Below are 16,944 nucleotides of genomic sequence, written 5' to 3'. Positions count from 1 at the left end.
CAGCTCTTGTCACTCTAATGCCACAATGCTGGTTTTTTCATTGGTATTGGTTACAGCTTCACTGCTGACCATCAGCAAATACATGGGTTTAGATATGCAGCAGTAGGTGCCTTCATATCTTATTACACTATTTCCACAATGTTGGTTTCAGTTTCACCTTTGACCATCACCAGAAACATGGACCCCAACATCCTCTCACAAAGGGTGCAAAACCCTGTATCAATTGGTAATACTGACTACACGGGCAATTGCTACTAGAACAACAGGCAACAATGATGGTACATCAACCAGATTGACTGATATTATTTTCTGATTCTGAAAAAGAGAGACATCCACTCCATGTTCTATCAAAGAATTCCTTTTGAAATAGCTTCTAGATATGAGAGTGGTGAACAAACATGATTCCAAATGATGTGGACCACAGACTTCTACTACCACTACTTCAAGGTCCTTACCTTTTAGCACCCGGGGTGTTCAAAACTGGTGTACAGCATTGGATGAATTTTTACTGTGTTTCATCCATAACACAATAACATGTAAGTATGTGGTCCAGCTCACATTTTTTCTTTCTATGGCGCATGCATCTGATTCATCCCCTTGTAAAGAAAGATACTGTAACAGTTGTCTCTGAGTAAGGAAAGGGGAAGCAGAGGAACACTTGTGAGTGGGCTAAGATGTGCTCACTATATGTATAGCTGTACCGTTTTCTACTGATGATGTTTCTATGGGTCACACTGATAGCATGTAACCAATGTTGAAAATAACCCCATTCTGGCTTTATTTGAAATTGATCATTGGTCCATCTGTTATTGATGGATCCCCCATGCTCTTCTTTCAAATTATGGTTCTGGCCCAGCATACTGTACAGTCACAAGAAATCAAACACAGTCTTATTGGTGGACATGCTGTAGTGTGTGCAGTGATTGTATACAAGTATGTAAAAAACTTATCACCATTGTGTGCACACTATTTGGCAGCAATGTCTGCACACTGGGGCTGGTCAGTAGGCTTACATTTGACCTCTGCGCAAAACAATGGTTCTGCTGTACATAGGATATGGACTAACTGCTAAGCAGTTTGTACAGGATACTATTTGAAGCATTTGCTGGCCATCATTACTGCTAAATGAGTCAGTGCATACAGCATCTGTGTCCAAACCAAACATTCCTTTGAAAGGTACTGTTACCACAGCATATTTTTTAACCTTTCAGTCGATCTGCTGGTACAGAAGAAAAAATGGTCAGGCCAGCCTTGTGTCCAGTACGGGCTGTCAAGCTTTATGTGGAAGTAACTGCCAGCTGATCGGCTATTTGTGTATTAGCATGTCTAACAGAAAGACAGTCAGATATCCCTAACCACAGAAAAGCCATCAAAAACAAAGGTAAGAATCCTGGGAACATAGAAACATTAAAGACCAACATATAATGATAGAGGAAATATTTATTTAGACAACCGAAACATGCCAGAAACACCCAGTGACAGTTATAAGAGCTCCTGTCTCCCTTAGATTCCCCATCTCCACCAGACAAAACATGTCTGAAGCAACAAACACTGGGAGCGCTCTGTATTGCATTGAAACATCATACAGTTCTGGGGGAGGTATTTGTACAAAAGATTACAGCTTTATAATGCACAAAAGGGGCGGGTATTTTTTATTGTCTTATTAAAACGAAACAAAAATGTTCACATCTTTTATATTCATGGAAAGGAAGTTATCACACACAAAACACTGACAGTAAAAGGAGATACACTAGGGTTCGAATGCACATGCGGTTCGTACTGAGTGGCTGTCAGTCAAATGTTTAGCCTACACATTTCTACAGGAGTCTCACATCTAATGGCATTCTTACAAATTGTTCATAGCTCCATATTATTTTGCAATTCCATGAATGAGTCATTCATACAAATACAGTACAGAAATATAGACAGATCTGTTTGGGGGGCATTACAGAGAAAATCTGAAGAGTAAAGAGAGACATAGTGACAGAGAGAGAGAGAGAGAGAGAGAGAGTCATTGACAGAAAAAAAAAGATATTTAAAAAATTAACCAAAATTTTTGCATGTTTCTGGGTTCTTAGGAGTAATGTGTTAACAATATGTTCAACTAAAAAAAGGCAGATTATTGGTCCTTCCATGTGCTTTGTCATATTTCAGTCACTTTTGTTTACATTTGAGCTCAAAACATTACAATATCAAAAATAACTGTAACCCTTTAAAAATCAGCAATAAATAGTCATGTGGTGTCTGACTGTATATATTTACACTTTCAGCCTAAGCTACAACATAGACTGCAAGAGCACATTTGTATGAGGCATAAAAATAACTTAAAAAATAAAAAACTTTTTTTTTTTTTGATGATGTGGCAATAACCAAACATAGCACCTTCGATGCAACGGTTGGCACAAGACTTTTTTTTAAATTTTATTTTAAATGAAATCAAATAGCTAAATTCCTTAAGACCCCCTGTAATTTGTTGAATAGTTTTGCTATGCAACTTAATCCGAAAAAAAAAAAAAGAAAAGATTTTGTATTCAATTAAACATCATGCACAACATATCTGAATTCTGTACTATTTGTGGGGCAAATAGTTTCCACGCTTTTTGACTTTTTAGTCCATTTGTTTTGTGATTCGTTTATTATGAATATACAACAAATAATTAGGCTAACATTTAAGTCAAAGGGTTACAAGGGTCAGACGGGCTGGTAGCAACACATGCTAACGTTTTGGCCAACCACGTCTTGTATGCATGGATACGCCGTTATTTTTACAGTGTCCACTATAGTTACTCCTATAACACTGTTGTTGTGAATCAGAGCGAGAAGTTCCCATAGTATTTTTTTTTTTTTAATTTTTTTATAGTTATCTTTAGGGCTGGAAATGCAGTCCACATTGTCAGATCCATAACCATAGTAACAGGTACAATCCTCCAGGAAGAATTTGAGTAAATAGTCAACATTCGGGTTTTATTCCTGAATAAATCATCTTGGTTTCCATGGAAGCTTTTCGACCACTTTTGCAACAGATGTTTCAGCAGTGGAAGCAGTCTTGGAAATGGCAATTCCCCCACTCTCAGTCCAGGAGTAACGAGTCTTAGGGGACCCACACACTCTAGAAACTTTTCTATGTACAGGAAGGTGTATCAGTCCTTAACTATACACGTTACTGTGAAATGTTTTTTCTCTGTTATGCCACTGTAATTGTGCTTCCTCTGGTAAAGCAGTGACATTTCTCCAACTAGTACAACTAGTAGTTTTGTGCTTTTGTTTAAATGTTTGCAACATACACATGTATGAGGGCTGCTGAATCGACGTCGGCATGTGTAAATGGATGCATGTATATGTGTGTATATGTGTGTTTATGTGTGTATTTGTTTGTTTCACACACTGCGAGGTGGTCTCTGTTGCTCATGGGTGCGCCGGTTGCGTCCCCTCTTATTCTCCTGGAGCTGTTTCCACTTGGCTGTGCTGCCTGATGTTCTTCGGGCTGGTGAGTTGCCCCTCTTTCCCTGACTCCCCTGGTTCTGGGTTGCCTGAGTGCTTGAGAGTTTCAAGGTGGTGCTTGGACTCGGCTTGGGGCTCTGGTTATCTGTGCTGGTGGTCCCTTGTGGAACTTGGCTTCTCTGTATTTTGGGCAGATTTGGAACAATTGTCGCTTTGGGGCCATCATTCTGAATCTGGGCTGAAGTCTGTAAATTCTGGCTGCTCTTCTGTGCCTGAGCTTGAGCCTGAGCGAGTCCGAGCCCTGCTTTCGGCGCTTTCTTGCCTCGTTGCTTGCGCTCCTTTTTCCAGACATGCTCACAGAACTCGTCCACACTGTTCAGGTCTGGGTGCTCCAGCAAACTGAGGAAGTCTCGGTACCAGATTTTTTGTTTGGAAGTCGAGTCTCGTTCAGCAGCACTGGTCCGCAGAAGCAGCTCCCCCACACGCTGAGACGGGATGACCTGCAGTGTGAGGCGCAGGAGTGGCTGGATGAAGCCGTGCTCCACAGCATGGCAGTGATACACTCCGGTGTCAGCTTGCGTCAGGCTGCGGATCAACAAGCCACGCTCGGTGTGACTCACCCTGTCATCCAGCTTAATCTGAAACAGACAGTTAAATCATAAGTTCCAAAAATATATGAAACACTATTGCTTATAGTTTCACTTTACATCAATTTATATATGCGTTTTATCCAAATCTTTATTTCACGTCCTGTTGTATAATATCATTAATAATTATTCTAAGCTGATTACTGTAAATAGAACTGCTTCTGCGTGCTGGGTTGAGGAGTGTTGGGTCATCCATGGGGTGAAGGGATGTTTAAACATTCTGTGAGAAGGCTTTCTTCCACAGTGGGAGGGATGTAAAAGGAGAGTTATTAAATTATCATCATTACTATTTCAGGGTGAGGGGTGCAGTACTGTTTAAGATTACTATCTGTAAGAGCAATACAGCTGTGTGTGTGAGTGTGTGTGTGTGTGTGTGTGTATCCTTTGTCAGCCATAATAAAATCTTCAGTCAGACAAAAGCTACACCATTCTCTAGTTATGAAGTGAGATATGAAGATGAAGCATCGACAAAGATACAAAATTGTAATAATTCATTTTAAACCACGCTCTTAGTATTCTAGTATTCTAAGTGCAACTGGAGCGTCTTAGCAATTACAACATATCTGATGGAAAGGTTGATATTTTACCTCATTTCCACTGTTAACTACCTTTAAACTGACAATATGAAATAACCAGTAAGTCTTAGAGCGAGCTAAATCATGCGTTGTGTTCATATTTCCCAGATGCTTAGTGAAAGACTTCAGTTAGATTTGATATGAGCACAAATAATGATCTATTAACAATGTACACCATAATTCAATAAGAGATTATTACACTGATTGGCATTTTAATAAAAAAAAAAACAACAACATTTGATCTGCGTGTCTTTCACTCTAACTCGTGTGTAACACAGTTACCTTGCACACTCCATAAAAACAGAGCTGAATGTCACACAGTAAAGGTGCATCTCTGTCTTTATCTATGTTTTCAACGTAAGATTAAATGTAATCCACAACATCTTAAATGTTTAGTATTTTAAAGGTAACTGCTGTGCCAAGTTTTAGACAAAACCGAAAGGTTTCTTTCCAAAACTGTGTCTAACAGCACAGATATTTCAGACTAAGAGTTTACTGTAGCACCTTTAGCTGTTAATGTGAGTATGCTTGCACTCAGTGATCACACTCCAATGATATTACCTGCAAGCACATCTGAATGCCTGTTGTGATATGTTGGAGGATTTGATGACTCTGACATTTGATGATTCCTGGACTAGAGTATCATGTTTTAGCCTTTATATGTCAAGCACAAATAAATACGTTCCATTTGAAATGCACTCGACAGAACACCTGTGTACCTGGTTATTTGTGCAGATACTCAATCAGCCAATCATGTGGCAGCAGCATAAAGCATAAAATCATAAGGGTAACGATTTGAGATGATTTTCTGCTCACCACAGTTGTAAAGAGTGGTTATTTAAAGCAGTCTGCAAGCTATAAGCAGTCTGACCGTTCACCTCTGATCTTTACCATTAACAGGACATTCCTTTTTTGCACCATTTCATGTACGTGAAAGGATTTCAGGACTTTTTGAAATACTCAAACCATCTGGCACCACCAACAAAAAAAAATGGACCAGCTGTGTGTGTGCAGGTCTTACCTCAAGCTTTCGCTCATCATTGGGCTTCTGTAGCTGCCAGTAGATGAGAGCTCTCTGAGATTTCGAGCTACACTCCAGGAACATACTGCTGTTCTCTACTCCATATACATTCCTCTCTTCTACACTGCTGTAGCCCTCCAGATCATCTACAGCAAACAGACCAGACACATATACACGTTCAGTCACCTGCAGTGCATTTTCTTTTGATTTGTTTTTTGTGTGCATTTGATTATGATGACACGTGTGTGTGTGTGTGTGTGTGTGTGTGATTACCATTGTGTTGCAGATCAGAGCACTGAGACAGAGGATCTCCATTTCTGATGTCTTGACGTCTTGTTCTCCTGCAGAAGAAGATTAATGATGTAATTCAAGAGAACTATTTGACTCTAAAAGCATACTCTCTTTATCTATTTTCTATAAAATTCACTGTATTTAATGAATAATTTATAATTGTTACTAAATAACTAAATAGTAACTTGGAACTCAGGTAGAAATCATTAATGTTGCAGTGCAATGCAGACCAGCACAAAGCATGTTTTATTCTGCTTAGTCTACATAAATGTTAATAACTTATTTTCAATTAATTAAAGAATGATCCACTATACATTTTATCCACTTATAGTCACAATCATTGTAGAATATCCACAAAACAAATTAGTTCCTGCCATCCCTTATGTTATACCAGCTACAAGCAGCCATTTTCTCACCAACCTTTCTTTTACTCTCTTTCTTTTAAAAGAGTTAATAAGGAAAAAATAAAAAAGCCCAGCTTGTTATGTAATTGAGAAACTGTGACCTACTTTGTTGGAAAATGTAAGGTTACAGTACTTTATTTTTTGTAGCGTTACTGATACATTCTGAATAAATCTTGGCACGCTCTGCTATAATACTGTTTGTTTTATGACCTTATCTTATGATCGTGATATATTTTGTTTTGTCCTAGAAATTCTTCCTGTCCTCTTTAGATAAACATGTGCTTCGTAATTTAGATAATCCTTTTGTAATAAATTCGCCAAACCACCAACGAACACATCAACCACAATGTCTGTTTATCATTAGATAACACAAAATATAACATCTTTCTTCTGTATAAATACTCCTTGTTCATCATTCAAGAGTTTTGCTATTCAATCACTCTCTCTGAGCGGTTATATGGCAAGAAACTTCCCTGATATCAGTAGAGGGAGTGGCAGCAACACTTTTTCTCAGAGTTAACCAGAAAATTTACGTTTGTAAATGTAAAGGTCACAAAACACTGACACTGGAGTCTCCATTCAAAACTGCTAAATAGACAGTTCCACATAGAAAACATCACCATAGGAACAGTGACACATGTTATTTAATTGGACTACTTGGCATGTCTGACATATACAGTAAGTCTATAATGTATTAGAACAAGTAGATTAAACCTTGCAGCTTGTCAAGGTTAGAAAATGATTCAGCACCTTCTGACCAAACACAACTGAGAGTGTTTAATGCACAGGGCTCAGTTTCACGGATCACAGTTTCCATTTTGGCCAACACAACACCACTAGAGTGCACTGTTGCTCTAATCTAAGAAAGCAACTTTAGCAACGCACAGTACTTCTCAGCCAGGGGAAGAAAATACACTGGCACACAAACTGAATGCTGGAAGGCCAGTTGGTGCACACAGCAAAATGACTCATGGCTGGGAGACTTTCCATTGATTCATTATGGGCCTCCACTCTGTAGTCCCTTCTGATGTCCAGTTAAAATAGGAGTCTGCAGTCCTAGAAGCCACTTTCAGTCTGGTGCCTGGTCCAAGCTCAAGTTAGGCCTGTTATTGCAGTTTTGTGCTATCTTTATGCTACCACATGCTGAAGAACAAGGCAGAGCGTCATATCCCTGTTCATTTTTTACAACTGCTTAAACCTAATTATAAGGATTTCCTGCACTGAAATAAAAACTGGAACCCAGGCTTGTTTTTTTTTAAAAGAATGTGAGTCAAGTCACGCTTCTTAAACATGACTTTGGGGGGGAAAATCCAAAGATTAGACCTGTGACATAGCTAGGAATTAATTTTGGGGAATGAGGAATTATGTTAAATAAAATCACAGCATGATCTGTACGAGTGAAGTGTGACATGCTCATGCAGTTCGGTTGATGATATTCATTACTTCTCATTTTAATTATTTAAGGCAGTGGTTCTCAGAGTGCGGTCCATGAAGCATAGCCGGGGGTAGGTGATTTTTTAATTTTGTTGCAGTAGTGGAAATCCCACCATTATCAACTCACTATGACCAAAGCTATATTAATTATTAAGTTTTATTTTTTAATTTTATAGTTAACCTGTTTGACTGGTGACTTGAATTAAACAGGCTTAATTCGTGCCTCAAGAACTGAAAGGCAAATCACTGAACTTAATATTTGAACAGGTTATAAAATGAATCTCGGATAAGAGGATTTGTGGATTTTTTTAGTAATAATAATAATAATAATAATAATAATAATAATAATAATAATAATAATTTACAATTAACCAATTTTGCCATATAAATAATGTTAATGTGTCTTTATGGGCATTCCTAATAAAGAGCCAGATCTATTTAAAAGAAAAAGATTGATTATGATTGGTTAATCCACACCATAATTATTCTCATTCATTCTCACCATAGCCCATCAAATGTACAAACTAAGTACTAAGTACAAATACAAACTAAGGGACATGTTCATCCTGCACCTTAGATAATGATTTTTTTGTTGTTGTTGTCCATTTATGACTATATTCAGCACAGTTACTGCAGAAATTGTGTTGTCTTTCATGTTTGTAATTATCTTTGCTCTTTGTATGTCATATTAATGACCTACTGACAATTTAAAATTGTGATTTATGATGGCTCAGACCTGAAATCCCACCAGCTGCACCTCTGGATCAGACTCACGTTAAAGATATAGGCAAGAACTTTAAACATCATCTGTTTGTGTAATTTCCCTCCATTTCCTAATTACTTGCTTCCCCCGGATCTGAATATATCCACTTTTTAAATCCCTCTTCCTCTTACACTCCATCTTGATGTGTCACACCCTGTAATTCTATCCGTCCACACACACACAAACACACACACATAACGGAACAGGTCTGAGAAGTTTGTTCTTTATTGCTGGATTGGTGGAATAAAATATTTCTTTGATGAGAAGGGTGTCGCCATGTCCACATATGCCAAAGAGGAAATGCCATAATATCATGGCTGCACATGGTATCCCCACTACAGGATAGAAAGTGGTGTATATTTTACAGGAGAAATGATATGTGCTTGTGGTAAAGAGCTGAGAGAGCTTTGTGTGTATATATGTGTGTGTATGGGTGTGTGTGTTCTATATTATTTACTGAGATGTGTGGAGCTCCTATCCTGTGGTATATGAGATGTAGGTGGTCGATTATATTTAAAAACGGCAGAACTGGACTCTAAGGGTGGTGTATGGTGTATGTATAGTATGAGACTGTGGGAAATAAATGTGTATATTTAGAGGTAGAATTTGTACTGCTTGGCTTATGAATACTTGTGGAATGATGTGTGGCGGTCAGACTGCGGAATGCTGAATGAATCCTCTTAGAGGTATATTTCCAGATGGACTGATTGGCACAAATGAGTGCATTTTGCATTATAAAATGAAACTCTTCTTGGTACAAAAATTTTTTTGTCTTATTCCTTTTGCCCTAAGGGTATGAAGTGCTTTGCACTCAACTGTAAGTAGGTCTGAATGCAAGTCCTGACCTCTTAGCGGTGGGGAAGTATCTGGAGCACTCAGTGCCGTCCCAGGCGCAATATGGGTCTCTGGCCAAACAGCATTCCGCACACGCTTTGCCATACACCTCACAGCGATGCAGCGGCATCTGTGATATTCCCACTGTTGAACCCAGGTACAGCTGTTGCTGTTGGAAGAAAACACAAACCAATGTAACATTTCCTGAGCCACACACAAGGTGATATCAACCAGCTATCAGGTGTAGACTTACTTGTTTAGTAGAGAGTTCCATAGCAGTGATAGGGGTGGGTTCCTACACAGAAAAAAACAGCTCAGAGTTATGGCTATTTTTCACTTAGACCAGGAAATCAAAGGCATCCAGAGTAAAACCTGTGCCAAAATCAAATAAAAAGTTGCTGCGGTGTCTCCAAATAGGGAGCAGCAGAAGGTCAACAACAACAACAACAACAACCATAGTCAGGAAATCATCCACACCATTCCCGTTAACCCAGGTGTTTTTAAAAAAGTGTATTTATCTCAATGTGCTTTTCCTTTTAAAAAGGCTAAATAAAAATTAAAAATAAAGTATGTTCCTACAAATATCTCAGTGTACATATTGATAATGCATCCATATAGAAAACCTTTGCTGAAAGAACGCTTACAGTGTATGGAATCAGCAATAAACTTGCTATTTCTCTGGTTTTAGAGAGTTAAATTGGTCATGGGTTGAAGGCATGGTACAGTAGCCTTTCTGTTAAGTCAAAATCTTAGTTCCATAGCATAGACAGTATTGAAAGTCATAGGAAAAACTGAAACTGTCTCTCCAGGGCATCTATGAATGCAGTTTGTTTACTTGAGCACAGAAGATAGTGGTGGACTCAATCCCATGTCCTCCACTCTGAGTACCAGCTGCTACCTTCTGGCAGAAAATATAGAGTGCCAATGTGCAAATTAAAACCGTTTAAAAATTCATTTGCGCCTGCTTCAATAAAGATATTAAATAGGAATTATTATACGGTTTAACTACAATAAAGTGTGCAAAAGTAATGAGGTCGTGCACGAACTGTAGGATTTTTAACTCATTTTGAAGCCATGCAGTGTCTGTGGGACTGTGCAAAAACTGTGGGATTGTGCAACCATTACGGTTTTGTATAATAACAGATTTATGTATTAATAAAGGCACTGCAATAACTAGGGACTGTGCAATGATTATAGGGTTGTGCATAAATTGTGGGACTGTAAAACAATTGTGTGGTTATGCAATAACTCTTGCTATTTTGAATATTGAGGAGCATACCCTAAAGACGGTCATCTCCTCCAGCACCACCTCTTCCAGGTCATGCCAGCTCTCTCTGGGGATGGTCACCACCTTCAGCACTGTCCCCATATCTGTTCATACATACACATATATACACACATACAGTAAACTCAATGGCCATTTCATTGGAAAGCAAAGCATAGTGGTGTTAGCATCATGTGGGGAAGTGAATTCTTGGTTGCTTCTTAGATACTTTTCCAGTGATTTAGTTTCAGATTAGTTTAGGTAGCTCCTTTTTTCCCGAATGCTCTTTGTATAGGTATGTTCTTTGACAACATCTGGAGCATTATAGGATCTTATGTGATGTGCAATGGAGGTCATGATGTAAATCCCAATTAAGTATAATTCAGTTTCAAAATGTTCAAGAAGGATGAACACTTATTTTAAGCCATTGTAGTACTACGTCTGATATACATGAACAAGCAGCATACTATTACAATGTTGCTGTAAATATGTTTTGAAAAGTCCATCAATCATAATAATGTCTGGTCAGTGGTGGTCCAAAACTATGTGTAGTTCTTCAGTGTCATGATGAATAGTTACTAGCCTGTGCCAATGAACATGACATCATACTGCCCATCCTCAGCCTCTACACGGTCCACCACCAGCTGGGTGAACTGGTACTCTGCATCTGTGCGCACCACGATAGGTCGTCCACCAACCGGCTGCACTGGGTTATACATGGCAGGATGCAGACGGGCAAATGTAATAACATCATCGGGAAGGTCTTTGGTCGTGTCAAAACCACCAAAGGTTTTACTGGGGCACTGTGGAAGGGGGGGAAAAGAAGATGAGGTTAAAGCTGGAGATGCTCCGGTCTAGACTTTGTGTGACTGTTGGCATGGCTTGTACCCTCAGCAACCTCTTTTTCTTTGTCTTGAAGTTAACAAGACAAAAAATGCAGCCTGTCATGTTACTGAAAGACTTGAAAGTGCAAAGTCACCTGTCCTGAAGACTTACTAGTGTTAGTTATAGCTGACAGTTTACTTTTTGACAGTTTCTAAATGCTGACTCTTTCCAAAAATTTCCAAACAAATACCTAAAAATAACAGTCTGCACACAGAAAAAGGTGACCATAATCAGTACACACTAATTAAGTCTATTTGTTGATCCTTTACCAAACAAGTTCCTCCATTTCTTGTTACTATAGAAACTATAATGTGTTAGAACAAGTGGTCTGACCAATCAGAATGGAGCAATAGGACTATAGTTTAAGTTCATATAACCAATATAATTATACATACAATTGGCTTAAATGTGCACAAGTTATATTATTTTATACTAAAGTACAAATTTAACTTACTGTGCCAGGGCGGGGGTATGGGACCCTGCCTTGGAAGGGCACCCACTGGTAATTTGGGCCATCTCTGTGGGCATAGGGGCCCAGAAACACCCTCCTGATGTCAGCCATGCTGTACATGCAGATCGCTGACCCACGAAAGATGTTACTGTGCAAGTAAATGAAGAAAATGATGTTTTATTTGACAGAATAAAAAAATAACTAAAACTAATCAAAAAATTGAAGGAAGATAAATGCATTTGTAAAATGTTAATTAATGGAAAAATTCAATTTGGCACAGGGGAAATGATCTTACTGTTTCTTTTGTACACACTCAAGGTCATAGCCACGTATACACACATGTACCCACACACACTTAGATAAAACATTGATCCAGTGCTGTAGCCTTGGAGGTTCATTAAGTAGTAATATTAAATGCCAGTTCCCAGAATGCACTTCTATTCATCTCTTGAACAGAGCACTTGGAAAGCCAATTAAAGCAGCCTAATTCCTCAAAGCTGGTAATTGAATTTTCAAGGGTCGTGTTCTTTGCATACATTAGATATGCGGCGAGGAGGGAGTGCTGAGTTCGCTCTGTCTGACCACACTTTTTTTCTCGCTGCTTGACAGTAATTAATCATGATGTGCTTGCTCCCTTCCTCTTATCTCGCTTGCATAAACAGAGGCAATATGTGTGAAAGCACCGCATGCTCATCCATTATCCACAAAGTCTGGCCTTCTCATGTAACTAGTTTGTCTGCTTTTGTTCCACTTGGCTTCCCATTTTAATCGCATTTCCTCCAGACTGGGCTGAGATGCTGCTGATCAGGCAGCAGGTACAGTAAATAGGAGTTTGAATATGGGATAAAAGGGGAATTTCTTTAGATCTGACAGATTACAGGAAGGAGGCACATTGAGCTGCATCATGATCCACATCTGACCTGCATCTATTTATTAAGGTAAAGGAAAACGATTGAAAGAGATTGATTGCTTTTACCTGGAGGTAGTGAAGACTGCATAGATCACTGGGTTCTTCGGGTCTTTGGCACTCATTAAAAACACGTCCTCTGAAAGGGCAGAACATTGCAAAATTCATTCTTCTTGTACATAGAGTGATTTTTGTTATCTCGTGTAGCTCTTTTGAGTGTAAAAATGAACACCCACTTACGGAGCTCATCGAAGTGTGTATCAATGCCGTTAAGCCCTGGGACAGAACAGGTCAGTTTAGCTTTTAGAAACGTAGTCCATTTGTTCACCAGACTCCTGTGTCCTCCCTCATCATTCTGGATAACACACAGAGACACACAAAACACATCACATACAGATACACGTATAAAAAAAAAATAGCTAAGGGTTCATAATTTTCTGTTGATTCCCAACTCAATTACTAAATGGACAGAATGAAGGCAAACACATGCCCCCTCCAAGCCTAACATCTTTTTAAACTGCTGCTCATGCATCACAGGGCAGCAAAATCTTCTGCATACGTGATCTTACGGACACTGACAATTTCCTAGTGCTGTTGTGATTGACAGGGAAAGATTCCCTCACACTCAGACAGCAGGGTTACATCATACTCTTTATTCCCAGCCATGGATGGCTGTGACGTCACTGAGATTGAGACTCACAATCACAATCTCCAATCACAACTGAACATTTTACTGTAGAACCAAGAGATCATAGATTTATCTATAAGAGTTACTTGTGTGGAAGTGTGGAGGTATGTATATTGTTACCTTACACAGTTGTGCTATTCTGGAGATGGTGGCTTTGCCTGTGTGTTCTCCGTCCATGGCATTCTCTTTGAAAAACAGGAAGATTTTGTCGTCCTCTGGGTTATCGCTCTCAGGGATAAGGTGAATTCCAACAAACTTGGGATCTGGTGAAAGTATAAGAAACAAGAAATAATAATAATTAAAGATGTTAATCTTTAATCTTAAGAGTTAATCTCAAGAGGTCCTTAGACCACAGTGTGACAACACATTTAAACTGACTTTTTCCCTAATGGAATACAAGCACATAGACAACCGGTGCTGTTTAAAACCACACAATCAATTAAATGATGCAGAAAACTACAATCATACAAAATATATTTGTCTGGATGTGGATCAGTTTGTGTGTGTCTTTTTAAACAACAACAGAAAAGTCATACATCTGCTCTTCAATCATTCCTCAACCTATTCTTTTTTACTCATTAACCTTCTCATAACCTTTGTTCATTATCGGTACACATATAAATGTCAAGTAATTCAGGGAGTTGATGCAAAAATAACTCATCAACATCAACAGTGATTCCCAATACTAGCCTTGTATTTGATCAATAACTTCATTTCTGACTTCTTTTTACATTTTTTTTTTTTTTGTTTTAGAATAAAATTAGCTTCATCCCCACTCACAACATGTCCATCTCTGCTCCCCTTTGCCTCAAATGCAATTCACATGACACGCATATCGGTCCGTCCAGGATTTTATGATTTTGAGATCACAGAAATGAATGCAAAATCAAGCAAACTCTGCAATATTCTGAGGTGTTTGCAATTTTTCAAAATTACAGCAGATTTTCTGCAGATTTGGGCCAAAAAGCATCATGTGACATCACCACAACACACATTCAGCTGTGTTGTGATTCACACGTGTTGAACATGAGTACAGCTATCACAGAAAGTCAACATTTACGTGTCAGGTTTGAAAAATGAATCCTGTTCTTTCATCCAGTTGAAGTAGTTTTACCGCTTTGCGCATGGGACAGATACTGGAGCCACAACCAGAACTGGATCAAATGGTTACAGAAAATTAAAAAACTGAATAAATTTGGACTTGCCATTTTTAAAGGTACTTTTTTTGTCAAGTTTTTGTCTGTCAGACCTTTGTGTTTGAGCCTTTCATCCTCAGTAGTAGTCAACATATATTATTACTATTTTAATAACAATTTTAGAAGGCACAGACTTCTAGCAAATAGACTACTAATATACAACATATAAACGTATTATAAGTGTATTATAACAGTGTAAATATGTGAATCATGAATACATGGTCAAGAGTTTTTCTTTTAAAAAATGGACAAAAAGCTCCTTTGATGCAAACAGTCAATAGCTTTGAAAGCAGTGTGTTAGTTTTCTGAAGAGACCGTGTGTCTGTTGATAAGGGCTTGATAGAATGGCCATTGGACTAATCCTGTGAACGGCACTGGCTCTTTTGTGATAGAGAGACAGCATTCAAAGAGGCACAATGAAGGTGAGATCTGAAGTATCCGTGGAAACAGATGACGGGGATTAAGGTGCGAAGAATACCTTCACAAAAGCATCTTTTCTTATGACAATATGGCAGTGTTTATGGCAGTGATGGTGACCCAGGGTCTGGGCGTTTGATGGCTGAAATAAGAACCGATAACAGGGCCAGATGAGAGGGGGATTAGCATCCTGGGAAAATACGATGCCGCCTCTTAAAGAAGAAATTGATCTTTTGTGTCATGTAAGTCCCAACTAATTCAGACGATCTGTCAGAGGAAACATTCAGGGGCAGTTAATCTCCTCCGCAGACTTTCTCGCATAGACACACACCTACTTGCTTTTCTTCTCTCAATCATCAGCTGTCTTTTAAACACATGGTCTGCCTTACCATTCAGCCATCTGGAGTCATGCTGCTCTGTCCGGATCGGGTGATGAGCTCCGAGGGTTCGGAAAATGGCAAAGTCTCGTCCCATGAAGTCTGCCGAAGTTCCGGAATACAATTCCCCATCTATCCATTAATTAAAATAGAGTAAGTTATCCATTTAGAGCAAGTCTGTTGATAATCAAGAATATCCAAAATATTTTGCAGAAACGCACCAATCAGCAGAGAGGATGAGAGCATCTTTGGGTCATAGGGGCTTTTCCCACGGCCGTTCTCAAAGTGGGATGTGTCCAACCTAAAAATGTTGTCCTGTAAAAATAAAAATAAATAAATAAATAAATAAAAGAAAGAAACCTCACTTGTATTGTGATTTTTTGACATTTACATAATTTTGTAAAAATCAATGGCTTTCAAAATTATACTACAACTACTGTACTTGTTATTTAAGAAAGAAAAACATATAGTCAGTAATACAGTGAAGTTTTTTTTTTTTAGTTTTTTTTAAAAAAAAGAATGTTTATTTAACATTTATGGAAGGAGTCTCCAGTGTCAGCGCTTTATAAGAGCCAGTAATTTGACTACCGACAGTACAGCCTTCAGGATGAAGGAGTTTGCGGCTTTGCTATTATAATACAAGAAATTGCAATTTCTTTTGTTTCTTTCACTTCAAGAGAGAAAAAAATGACTGGTTCTAGAAGGACTGTTTATAACGTGTTGTAAAGTAAGTGATAATAGGAACAAACTCGTTTTGCGGATGTTCCACAGCATTTAAATGGTTAAAAAGGATGACATTACAAATAAAAATAATTGGTGACTATTTGGTGTGGTGTAAAAACAATAAAACACGTTGCTGTTTGACAATAATTTTGGGATGGGAAGTAGTATCTTGACTTAGTGTCAGGTCATCACACCAACTCATGGTTGATTATTTTCCTATTACATCATTCCACATTGTGCTTTATTCCTTAATTATGATTTGTTTCCATGGATTTAAAAAAATATTTATTATTTATCCTTTTTCCTTCTCTTTACTTTCTATTTTTTTTGTCACTTTCTATTTTTTTCTTTTCTTTCTTCTATTGTTTTTATTATTGTTTTTTGCTTAAGTTGTTCTTAGTATTGAATTTCCTATTTAAATTACATTAGATTCTATTGTCCTTATTTTGCTGCAATTAAAAAAGAAAGAAAAAAATGCACTTGACCCATAGATATAAACTAACATAATTTTAAACTGATTTATTCTTTGATTTACAATGAATTGATAAGGCTTAAAATATCTTAATTTTAATTCCAATCCTTCAATATATTTTGTATTCATTCCAGGATTTATTACTAATTTTGTA

At 38.1% G+C, this 16,944-nt stretch overlaps 1 protein-coding gene across 1 annotated transcript in view; it reads right to left on the bottom strand.

Moving 5' to 3' along the window:
• Nucleotides 1-1,622: 1,622 nt before the first annotated feature.
• The window catches only part of sema3aa (sema domain, immunoglobulin domain (Ig), short basic domain, secreted, (semaphorin) 3Aa), a 35,845-nt gene continuing 20,523 nt past the window's right edge, over nt 1,623-16,944 (bottom strand). The window contains exons 5-17 of the mRNA XM_058417528.1: nt 15,817-15,910; nt 15,608-15,727; nt 13,726-13,868; nt 13,158-13,272; nt 12,987-13,056; nt 12,014-12,158; nt 11,258-11,477; nt 10,690-10,781; nt 9,664-9,705; nt 9,422-9,579; nt 5,958-6,025; nt 5,685-5,830; nt 1,623-4,079 (exon numbers count right to left, since the gene is read on the bottom strand). Of these exons, the coding sequence (XP_058273511.1) occupies nt 3,378-4,079; nt 5,685-5,830; nt 5,958-6,025; nt 9,422-9,579; nt 9,664-9,705; nt 10,690-10,781; nt 11,258-11,477; nt 12,014-12,158; nt 12,987-13,056; nt 13,158-13,272; nt 13,726-13,868; nt 15,608-15,727; nt 15,817-15,910 (2,115 nt within the window). The 3' untranslated portion in view covers nt 1,623-3,377. The remainder of the gene's footprint in view (nt 4,080-5,684; nt 5,831-5,957; nt 6,026-9,421; nt 9,580-9,663; nt 9,706-10,689; nt 10,782-11,257; nt 11,478-12,013; nt 12,159-12,986; nt 13,057-13,157; nt 13,273-13,725; nt 13,869-15,607; nt 15,728-15,816; nt 15,911-16,944) is intronic.

Source organism: Hemibagrus wyckioides, linkage group LG19 (genome assembly GCF_019097595.1).
Source record: "Hemibagrus wyckioides isolate EC202008001 linkage group LG19, SWU_Hwy_1.0, whole genome shotgun sequence".
Lineage (NCBI taxonomy): Eukaryota > Metazoa > Chordata > Actinopteri > Siluriformes > Bagridae > Hemibagrus > Hemibagrus wyckioides.
Note: the sequence above shows the minus strand (reverse complement) of the source record. Positions and strands in the feature narration are given on the sequence as shown.